The 12467-nt window shown below is 23.1% G+C and overlaps 1 protein-coding gene across 1 annotated transcript in view; it reads right to left on the bottom strand.

Annotated features, from left to right (window-relative positions):
* Positions 1-9330, bottom strand: part of LOC117181357 (zinc finger BED domain-containing protein 1-like) — a 29877-nt gene extending 20547 nt beyond the window's left edge. Inside the window, exons 1-2 of the mRNA XM_033373946.1 lie at positions 8567-9330; positions 342-1347 (exon numbers count right to left, since the gene is read on the bottom strand). Of these exons, the coding sequence (XP_033229837.1) occupies positions 342-1347; positions 8567-8844 (1284 nt within the window). The 5' untranslated portion in view covers positions 8845-9330. The remainder of the gene's footprint in view (positions 1-341; positions 1348-8566) is intronic.
* Positions 9331-12467: the final 3137 nt, after the last annotated feature.

Here is a 12467-nt window from a genome sequence, read left to right as displayed (position 1 = left end):
TCGTGAAAAATAACGTTGAAAAAAAAAAAAATAAAATAAAATGTGTGGAAAAACGACGAAAGTTGCGAGAAAAAAAATCCAACAAAATCTGTGTGTAAATACTGCCATCTAAAAGAGATCATTTTGATAAAAATTTTTTTCAAGCATTCCAAATGCAAAGAATAAATATCCGAGCACGAATAGCGCGCGATGAGCATGTGAACGCGAAGCGGGCAGATTTTTTAGTTTTGAAAATTCCAATAAAATCACTGCTTGAAAAGCACTAAATAAACCATTAAAATTCAAGATCCTCGTGAAAAATCCAGCTCAGAATTAAATTTCTCAAGAATTTTTCAACAAACCTCGAGCAGTTGTTCCTGCATCGTCATGGTAACACAGGCACTAGGATGTCCAATAATCGCTCCAATGATAACTCGACACTTGGAAAGAATCATTGCCACATCGGGATCGCCAAAGCAGGCATTCGCACAAACATGCAAAGTGTAGAGTAGACAAGGAACTAAAGACAATCCTCTCGTGACTAAAGCCGAGAGCAATCCACTTTTCGAGGTAGCAACGACAACCGCCGTAATTTTATCAATTCTCAAATCCCACTCGGCCAATAGCGAATCCAGAGCCGTTCCCCAATGCGCCTCCTCCCAATCCTCCGGTGCGTGCATCGTACAAAGGACTTTAAAGTCCAGAGAAATCTCGCCCGGATGCTGATAATAAATCGAGAACGTGACATAGCTCTCCTCGGTATTCGATTTCCATTCCTCGACCGTGAGACCGACTTCCGTGTTCAAAAGCGACAAATTGTGCACAATCGAGTCCTTATAATGCTCGTAAATCTTTGGTATAATGTCCTCCTCGAGTTTGTTCTTACTGGGTATTTCGCAGGGCGATCTCAGAGTGGCGACAAGTTTTTGAAATCCACGACCTTCAACCACTTCCGGAAGTTGCAGATCGATGATGACAAATTCGGCAATTGCATCGAGAATTGCCGATTTTCCCTCCATGACATTGTGCTGGGCGGGAATTTCCTCGGACATGAGAAAGGCTAAATTTTGCGTGGAGGTATTGGTGGGATTTTTTATCATGACCCTGAGAGGCTGGCCGATATTGATATCTTCTTCTATGCTTGTCAGACTTACGTTGGGATCGGTGACAAATTGAAGTCCACTATCAACCTGGATTGTGCCATCGGCACTTGTTGTATAAATGTGTTGAGCAGCGGCCAATCCTGCCTTTAACAGTCTTTTTTGAGCTCGTCGGTCCTTGGCTTCCTGGGAAATAATTGGTTTTCGGGGCGGATTTGTGGCTTCCAATTCGACAAGCTCTTGGGCGTGTTTATTTTGAAGGTGCATCCTGAAAAAGAATTCCTTCATTTGGTCTGTTCGCGTATTTTAATAATGCTTTAACAGGATGAACGTTTTTAGTCGAAGAACAAAATTCCCGGTCATTAACCTACTTTGGATGAAAATTTTACTATTTTTTTAAAGTTTTTTTTTTTTTTTTAATTCATCTGTTTTAGAAGAATTTTATCTTTCTTGAATAAAATGCAACTGTTAGGTTGAAAATTCAATTATTTTCATGAAAAGTCTTACTTTTCGATTTAAAATACTTCTGTTCTGGTGAAAATTTAAATATACTTACATTTTTATGTTGGAAAATAAACTATTATGTAAAAAATACATATTTTTCATTGAAAACATTCATCGCTTTTAATGGAAAATTAAATTTTTACTTAAAAACTTATTTTTTTCACAAAATTCAAATTTTCACCTTGAAAAGTCAACTGGAATCTTTTTTGGATAAAAAATCTACTATTTGTTTGAAAACTTATCTTTTTGTTTGAACGTTTAACTATTTTGTTGAAAATTAATATTTTTTAATTGGAAATTAAACGACTTAGGTAAAAGTTATACTACATTGTTTAAAATTTATTTTTTTTTATTTTGGTTGAAAATTTATTTCGTAGAAAAATTTACTTTTTGTTTTAATTTAATATTTTGGCGTTAAAAAAAGAACTGAAAGCTTTACTAGATGAAAATTCATCTTAAAAAAAGAATTTTTTTTTTTTTTAATGACCTGCTTTAAGATCAATTTTATTTTCCTTGGATAAAAATACATCTGTTTGGTTGAAAATTCTACTGATTTGTTGCAAATTTAACTATTTTATAGAAAATTTACTTTTTGTTTGAAATTTATATTTTCATGTTGAAAAATGAACTATTTTGTAAAAAAAACATATTGTTGGTTGAAAAAATTCATCGTTTTGGATTGAAAATTCAATTTTTACGTAAAAACTTATTTTTGTTACAAAATTCAAATTTTTATATTGAAAAGTCAACTGGAATCTTTTTTGAATGAAAAATCAACTCTTTTTTTTAAATATCTTTTTCGTTTAAAAATTCATCTGTTTTAATAGAAATTAAATTTTTTTAAATAAAAGTGTAACTTTTTGGATAAAAATGATTATACTTTGTTTGATTATTCAACCATTTTGTTGGAAATTAATCTTTTTTATTGAAAATTTAACTACTCAGGTAAAATTTATACTATATTGTTTAAACTTTTTTATCATGGTTGAAAATTTAAATATTTCGTAGTTAATAATTTGGTGTTAAAAAAAGAACTGAAAGCTTTACTAGATGAAAATTCATCGTAAAAAAGGAATTTTTTTTTTAAATGAACCTGCTTTAAGATCAATTATATTTTCCTTGGATAAAAATACATCTATTTGGTTGAAAATTCTACTGATTTGCTGCAAATTTAACTATTTTATAGAAAATTTACTTTTTGTTTGAAATTTATACTTTCATGTTGAAAAATGAACTATTTTGTAAAAAAAAAAACATATTATTGGTTGAAAAAATTCATCGTTTTGGATTGAAAATTCAATTTTTACGTAAAAACGTATTTTTTGTTACAAAATTCAAATTTTGATCTTAATAAGTCAACTGGAATCTTTTTTGAATGAAAAATCAACTATTTTTTTTTAAATATCTTCTTCGTTTAAAAATTCATCTGTTTTAATAGAAATTAAATTTTTTTATATAAAAGTGCAACTTTTTGGTTAAAAATGATTATACTTTGTTTGATTATTCAACTATTTTGTTGGAAATTAATCTATTTTATTGCAAATTTAACTACTCAGGTAAAAGTTATACTATATTGTTTAAATTTTTTTATCATGGTTGAAAATTTAAATATTTCGTAGAATATTTACTTTTTGTTTTAATTTAATATTTCGGTGTTAAAGAAAGAACAGAAATATTTTCTAGATGAAAAACGAACTTAAAATTTTTTTAAATGAAAATCCATATACTTTAAGATAATTTTATCTTCCGTGGATAAAAATACAACTGTTTAATTGCAAATTTTGCTGTTCTGTTTAAAACGTATATTTTTATTTAGAAAAGTGAACTATTTTGTGAAAAATACATATTTTTTGTTGAAAAAATTCATCGCTTTGGATTGAGAATTCAATTTTTACGTAAAAACGTATTTTTTGTTACAAAATTCTAATTTTGATCTTAATAAGTCAACCGGAATCTTTTTTGAATGAAAAATCAACTATTTGTTTAAAAATTGATCTTTTTCATTTAAAAATTCATCTGTTTTAGTTGAACTTTAATTTTTTTATTCAAAAGTGCAACTTTTTGGTTAAAAATTATTATACTTCGTTTAGATATTCAAATATTTTGTTGGAAATTAATCTTTTTTAATTGAAAATTCAACTAATAAAGTAAAAGTTATACTATATTGTTTAAAATTTGTTTTTTTATTTTTGTTAAAAATTTAACTGTTCTGTTGAATACGTTAATGTTTCGTAGAAAATTTACTTTTTATTTTAATTTATTATTTCGGCGTTAAAAAAAGAACTGAAATATTTTCTGGATAAAAATTCATCTTAAAAAAAATTTTTTATTAAAAATCCGTCGACTTTAAGATAAATTTGATCTTCCTTGGATAAAAATACAACTGTTTAGTTTCAAATTCTGCTATTTTGATTAAAATGAATATTATTATTTTGAAAAATAAACTATTTTGTAAAAAGTACATATTTTTGATTGAAAAAACTCATCATTTTGGATTGAAAATTCAATTTTTTCGCAAAAACTTATTTTTGTTACAAAATTCAAATTTCGATCTTGAAAAGTCACATAAAAATCTTTTTTGGATGAAAAATCTATTTTTTTTTTTTTTAATTTATCTGTTTCATTTAAAAATTCATCTGTTTTAGTAGAAAATTCATTTTTCTTTATATAAAAGTGCAACTTTTTGGTTAAAAATTATTATTCTTTGTTTGATTATTCAACTATTTTGTTTGAAAGATTTGGTTAAATCACTTTGGTAAGAAAACTTTATTTTTTAAGATTTATATTTTTAGTAGAAAATTCATCTCTTTGGTTGAAAGCTTAACTATTTTATTGCAAAATTAATATTTTTTAATTCAAAATTAAACTACTTATTTAAAAGTTCAACTACCTTGTTAAAAATTTATTATTTTGAGTTTGGTTAAAAATGTAACGGTTTATTGGAAAAGCCGTTTTTGGTTTAAAATTAATTATTTGACTGAACATCTAACTATTAAATTTTTTTAATACTGATCTTTTTTGTTGAAAATTCTCCTATTTTGGTAAAAAAATCATTTTCTAAATTGAAATTTTATTTTTGTTAGGTAAAAATGTACTAGTTTCGTGGAAAATTAATTTTTTGCTGAATTCATATTTTTTGTTTGAAAATTTCATGTTTTTTTAAGGAAAACTCTTCTTTTGGTTTGAAGATTAAACAATTTAAAAAAGTTTAATTTCTTTCTTCAGGAAAAAATCTTTATTTGTTGGAAATTCGTCATTTTGGTTTAAATTTTTTAAATAAATTTATTTATTCAAAATTGTTAACATTCATAAATTATAGAGCTCAAAAATTTAGATTAGGTTCGAAAAATATAAATCCACGTTTATATTTTCAATACTCTAAATTGAAGAATCATTCAATAAATTAAAAAAAAATGTAAATTATATTATTACGTTATTTTAGGCTAGAAACATTTTTAATTTTTTTAATTTTCAACTTAAAAGTTCTTAAATTAGCAGTTAAATTATTTGCATTTTAAATAGATTGGACATTCTTGAAAAGATTAAAAATATCATTTCAAAATCTTGAAAAATCTAGCAGTTATTTAAACATTTTTTTAATTATTTTTGAAATATCTTCAGAACTTTTAAATAAATTTGTCCTACAACTTCTAGAAAATCCTGCGAATGTAAAATAATTTCCTACAAATTTGGATCTATAAATAACAATTGAACACTAATTATTCATAGAAAAGATTAGATTAATTTTAAGAGATATTTATAATTTTCTAAAAGATTCAAAATTAATTTATAATTTAAAATGATGTCAAATAACGTAAACGACGTGTGTGTAGCGGCAGATATCAAACAAAAAATTTAAAAAACTTTTTAAGCATTGTGAAAGGCTCCAAAAGAATAAAAACATTTTCTTAATATTCCTAGGAAAATTGAAAATGAGTTTTCATTTTGAATTATTATTTTAACATAATATTTTAAAAGATTTTAATAGATTTCCAAAATCGTAACAAAAATTCGATTCATTTTAAAACAGATTTAGACGTTGTGAAAGAAAATTTCACACAATTCGTTTAAATGACTTGACATCATTTGAAGTTTTAAATTAATTTTGAATCTTTTCAACACTTCTAAATATCTATCTAAGTTGTAACGTTAAATTAACAGTCAAATATTGCGAAATATTAAATAATTACTCTTTTTCTTAATTAAAAAAATTTGTATTGAATGGGTTAAAAATAAAATATTTTGGACTGAAACAATATTTTGAATTTAATAAAAGCCATTAATTACGAATATATTATTATTAATTTATTCTTTAAGTTGAAAATAGTTTATAAAGTTTCAATCGCACCTTTACATTTTTTTAAATGGCTTTTAGTTTTTAATTGTGCAAGTCTTCAAGACTGCGCTTTGAAATTCTTTAAATTAAATTAAATTAAAATCCAGCGCAAAAGATCATATTCAAACAAAAAGTTTAATTTTCTACCAAATTGTTGAAAATTTCATTAAAAGGGTAAATCTTCCACTAAAAACGGGGAAATTAAATTCTTAGATAGAAAAATAATTCTTATCAAAATAAATTCATTTTAAAGTGAAATTTTTTTTGAGAAAAATAGTTGAACTTTACCCAAAAAATATTAATATTCAACCAAACAGTTGCATTTTCATCCGAAAATATAAAATTTCTTATACAATGGACGAATTTTTAAACTAAAAAGACAAATATTAAAAAAAATATTGTACTTTCAACACCAAAATTGGAATTTTGAATAAAAAAGATCATTTTGAAGCAAATAGGATCATTTTCGATCAAACTTTTCAATTTTCCACTCATAAATAATACATTTTCACCAAAAAAACGGAACAGTTCAAATTTTAGGTAAAAAATTTAATTTTAAATGAAGGAAAAAAAAAGAATTTTCAACAAAATACATAAATTTTCAAGCAAATTTGGTGAATTTTGGTAACAAAACAAAAAAATTATTTACAAAAATGTTGAATTTTCAAGCAAAAAATATGAATTTTCAACAAAAAATATCATTTTCAACCAACTAGTTAAATTTTCTGCTAAATTGATGAATTTTGAAACGAAAAAGACAAATTATTTACAAAACAGTTGTACTTTTACTGTTAAATTTTAAAATGATAAAGGATACATTTTCAACAAAAACAGTTGAATTTTCAACGCAAAAATATAATTTTTTAACAAAAAAGTTATTTTTTTTAACAAATAGTTAAATTTTCAAATAAATAGTTTAATATTTAACCAAACAGTTGAATTTTCTAACAAAATCGTTGAACTTTTAATAAAAAAGTATACATTTTCAGAAAAAAAAGATAATATTCAACCAAAAAGTTAGGTTTCTACTAAATTATTGAATTTTCAAATTATAAAGGATAAATTTTCAACAAATAACGGAATAATTAGACTATTAGATAAAAAAAATCATTTTTAACAAAATTAATTAATTTTTAAGTAAAAAATCTAGAGCAAAATAAATAATTTTTCAAGAAAAAGTTGAATTTTCAAGCAAAAATATAAATTTTCAAAAAAAAAAGATTATTTTTAAACTGTCAAATTTTAACATTATAAAGGATAAATTTTTAACAAAAATGTAAGTTATTTTTAAAAATTATTAAAATAAAATTTTTAAATAAATAATTTATTATTTAACCAAACAGTTTAATTTTCTACCAAAATCGTTGAAACTTTTAATATAAAATATGACTTTTCAGCAAAAAATTTAATATTCAACCAAAAAGTTTAATTTTCTACCAAATTTAAATTATAAAGGATAAATTTTCCACAAAAAGCGGAACAATTAAACTTTTATATAAAAAATGTATTTTTCAAAAAATATATTAATTTTTAACTAAAAAAATGTGAAACAAAATAAATGATTTTTTTACCAAAACAGTTAAATAATGAAGCAAAAATATGAATTTTCAACAAAAAAGATTATTTTAAACAAGATAGTTTAATTTTATAACAAATTATTGAATTTTCAACCAAATACAGAATAGTCAAATTGGAAGATAATACAATTAATTCTGATTAAAAAAAAAATAATAATTTTCAACAAAATTATTAATTTTTGTTAGCTAAAAACGAATCATCTCTAAAACCGTTGAATTTTGAACCTGAAAATATTATTTTTAAAGAAAAAAGTTAATTTTCTACGAAATATTTCATTATTAAAGTAAAAAAGCTTAATTTTCAACAAAACTGTTATATTTTTAAGCCAGAAAGGCAAATCATTTACAAAACAGTTGGATTTTCGACATGAAAATATATGATTTTTCAACAAAAAAGTTATTCTCTAACAAGCAGTTAAATTTTCAAATAAATATTTTGATTTTCAATTACATAGTAGAATTTCCTACCAAATAGTGGAATTTTGAACTAAACACAAAATAGTCAAATTTCAAAATAAAAAAATTAATTGTTAACAAAAAAAAACAAGAATTTTCAAAATAATTTATTAATTTTTAATCAAATTGGTGAATTTTTAAGGCAAAATGATGAATCATCTACAAAACAATCGAATTTCAGTCCAAAAATATGATTCTTCAACAAAAAAGTTAATTTTCTACCAAATATTTAAATTTTCATATAAATAGTTTAATTAGTAACCAAATTGTTAAATTTTCAACATATAAAGGATAATTTTTTAACCAAACATGTAATCGTTAAATTTTTAGTTAAAATAATAATGTTCAACAATGAAAAAAGAATTTTCAACGAAATTGTTGAATTTAAAAAATATATATATTAAAATTATTACAATAATAGTATACAATATTATTAATTATTAAAAATGAACATTTTAATGAAACATCAGAAATTTTTAAATGTTAAACATGAACATTGCAGACAGAATACTTTTAAAATCAAACAATTTAAAATTGCATAATTTCCCATTTTTGTATGCAGAAAAAAACATAAACACTAAATATTAAACAAAGTTGCAAAAAACAACAATTACCTCAGATTACTCGTGTTACGATTGTACGCAATTTGAGTCTTGCACAAAATGCAAACAATCTTCACTTTAGTGAGAATGTTGCCATCGTCGGTGGCTGGAAATCCAAAAAATTTCCAGTAGATGCTCCGCATGGACATCGGCACCACGAGCTTCTTGTACGTGTAAACATGTTTTTCCTCCATCAGTTTCGATATTGCTTCATTCACTTCGTTACTTTCCTCGTCCTCTTCGACGATATCACCATTCAAAACTCTAGCTCGTTTAATTTTACCGGCCATTCTTTTTTAAACCAAATTCTTCATTGCCGGCTTTTTGTTTTTTCCCCAAAACTTGAACAAAATCACCGCTTTTTTTTGCGAGGCTAATATTTTCTCATTTCTACAAAATGGAGGATCCTGGCTCCACGATTTAAGAAGCAATCAACTCAAATCACTTAATTTCCCGTACGTTTTTTCGAATCTTCCAAAATTTACTGCCGGCAATTCAGATACTAGGAAAGCGGTTTGTTTGTCGATCAAAAAATTATTTTATACAAGTATCGAACTTGAATTTCACAGAACGATTGAGAACGATGCGTTCTATCGACCATCAACGGTATCGACTTTGCGATGTTGACCGAAAATGCCGGAAGATATATCGCGATGGCACCCGAACTCCGGGACCAATTAGCATCCGCAAAATAAAACAAGTTCCGGTTTTCTCGACGCTGACAAACGTTTCCGTAATTCAAATTTTTTTGATTTTCTCTTGATTTTTAGCCCTTTTTGGATTTAGAAATCATTTTTTAGATACTGGATTGAAAGGATGTTATTCATATTTGTAAGATTTATACTACTGGGGTAAAAGGGCATTCACGAAAGTCGATTTTTTTACTAATGTTCGAAGACACATAACCTCACTTCAAATTCAAATATGAAAAAATCCAGAATATTTTGTTTTGCTTTGCTTCAAATAATAAAACGAAAACTTCCTATAAATCGTTTTAAAAGGTTGAAATTAATATTTTTGTAGAAAGTTTAACTATTTGATTAAAAATTAAATTATTTATTTGAAATATGAATTATTTGGTAGAAAATTAACTTAAAAAAAAAATAAAAAGCCACACTTTTGGGTGAAAAATTCAGCTGTTTTTAGATAAATTGTGTTTTTCGCTTCAAAATTCAACAGTTTGGTTGAGAATTGATGTATTTTGTTGAAACTTGTTTTTTCTTTATTTGTTAAGAATTATTACTTTTTTATCTAAAAATTAAACTATTCCATTTTTGGTTAAAAATGTATACTTTATAAGTTGAAAATTCCACTATTTTTTTTTTAAATTAAACTATTTACTTAAAAAATAAACTATTTGGTAGAAGATTTACTTTTTGGTTGAAAAAACATATTTTTAGTTTGAAAATTAATTTGTTTAGTAGACAATTCGTGTATTTGCCTTCAAAATTAAACAATTTAAATAAAAATTCAGTTATTTTGCTTGGAAATTGTGTTTTTGTTCTTGTTAAAATATGATTTTTTAATTTGAAAGATAAAAATTTCATTTTTGATTGAAACTTCAACAATTTGTTGGAAAATTCCATTTTTGGGATAAAAATTAAGCAATTTATTAAAAAAAATTATATTTGGTAAAAAATTAACTTTCTGGTTAAAAAATAATATTTTTGGGAGGAAAATTCATCTGTATTGTAGATAATTTGTCTTTTTGAATTCAAAATTCAATATTTCGGTTGGAAATTAATGTATTTTATAAAAAAAATTTTTTCTTTGTTTTTGAAAATTAAGTTTTTACAACTAAATATTCAATTATAAAATTTTTAGTTAAAAATTAAAATATTCCATTTTTGGTTAAAAATGTATACTTTATAAGTTGAAACTTCCACAATTTGTTAGAAAATTCCACCATTTTTTTTTCTAAATTAAACTATTTACTTAAAAAATAAACTATTTGGTAGAAGATTTACTTTTTGGTTGAAAAAACATATTTTTAGTTTGAAAATTAATTTGTTTAGTAGACAATTCGTGTATTTGCCTTCAAAATTAAACAATTTAAATAAAAATTCAGTTATTTTGCTTGGAAATTGTGTTTTTGTTCTTGTTAAAATATGATTTTTTAATTTGAAAGATAAAAATTTCATTTTTGATTGAAACTTCAACAATTTGTCGGAAAATTCCATTTTTGGGATAAGAATTAAGCAATTTATTTAAAAAAATTATATTTGGTAAAAAATTAACTTTCTGGTTAAAAAATAATATTTTTGGGAGGAAAATTCATCTGTATTGTATGTAATTTGTATTTTTGGATTCAAAATTAAATATTTCAGTTGAAAATTAATGTATTTTGTTAAAAAATTGTTTTTTTTTTTTGTTTTTGAAAATTAATTTTTTTCAACTGAATATTCAATTATAAAATTTTTAGTTAAAAATGAAACTATTTATTTAGAAACTGTACTATTTGTTATAAAATTACCTTTTTGTTAAAAAAAATAATATTTTGTGAGGAAAATTAATCTGTTTTATAGATAATTTATATTTTTTAGCTTAGAAATTTAAAATTAGTTACAAATTCATGTATTTAAAAACATATTTCGTTATAATTTAATTTTTTATCTAAAACTTAAACTATTCAACTTTTGGTTAAAAATCTATCATTTATAAGTTGAAAATTCAACTATTTGGATAAGAGGTAACTATTTATTACAACAACAAAAACTTTCTGTTTAAAAAATCACATTTTTTGGAGAAAAATTCATCTGTATTGTAGATAATTTGTCTTTTTGGATTCAAAATTCAATATTTCGGTTGGAAATTAATGTATTTTATTAAAAAAAATTTTTTTTGTTTTTGAAAATTAATTTTTTACAAATAAATATTCAATTATAAAATTTTTAGTTAAAAATTAAACTATTTATTTAGAAATTGTACTATTTGTTATAAAATTAAATTTTTGGTTAAAAAATCATATTTTTTGAAGAAAATTAATCTGTTTTGTAGATAATTTATCTTTTTGGATTAAAAATTCAAGAGTTCGGTTGAACATTTTCGGTATTTTGTTAAAAAAGTGTTTTTTTTTTCGTTTTTGAAAATTAATTTTTTTATCTGAATATTTAATTATAAAATTTTTAGTTAAAAATGAAACTATTTATTTAGAAACTGTACTATTTGTTATAAAATTACCTTTTTGTTAAAAAAAATAATATTTTGTGAGGAAAATTAATCTGTTTTATAGATAATTTATATTTTTTAGCTTAGAAATTTAAAATTAGTTACAAATTCATGTATTTAAAAACATATTTCGTTATAATTTAATTTTTTATCTAAAACTTAAACTATTCAACTTTTGGTTAAAAATCTATCATTTATAAGTTGAAAATTCAACTATTTGGATAATAGTTAACTATTTATTACAACAACAAAAACTTTCTGTTTAAAAAATCACATTTTTTAGAGAAAAATTCATCTGTATTGTAGATAATTTGTCTTTTTGGATTCGAAATTCAATAGTTCGGTTGAAAATTGATGTATTTTGTTTAAAAAAAAGTGTTTTTGTTTTTCGTTTTTGAAAATTAATTTTTTATCAGAATATTTCATTATAAAATTTTTGGTTGAAAATTAAACTATTTATTTATAAAATAGACTGTTTGGTAGAAAATTAACTTTTTAGTTGAAAAATCATATTTTTGTGAGGAAAATTAATCTGTTTTGTAGATAATTCTTATTTTTTAGCTTCGAAATTCAACAATTAGTTAAAAATGCATGTATTTAGATAAAAAATTAATTCTAATTTAAGTTTTTATCTAAAAATTAAACTATTCGAATTTTGGATGAAAATGAATTCATTATAAGTTGAAAATTCAAGTATTTGGATAAGAATTGAACTTTTTTAAAAAATTTATATATGGTAAAAAAT

The sequence above is a fragment of the Belonocnema kinseyi genome, chromosome 10, assembly GCF_010883055.1.
Source record: "Belonocnema kinseyi isolate 2016_QV_RU_SX_M_011 chromosome 10, B_treatae_v1, whole genome shotgun sequence".
Lineage (NCBI taxonomy): Eukaryota > Metazoa > Arthropoda > Insecta > Hymenoptera > Cynipidae > Belonocnema > Belonocnema kinseyi.
The sequence above is the reverse complement of the archived record's forward strand: the minus strand, read 5'-3'. Positions and strand labels throughout refer to the sequence as shown.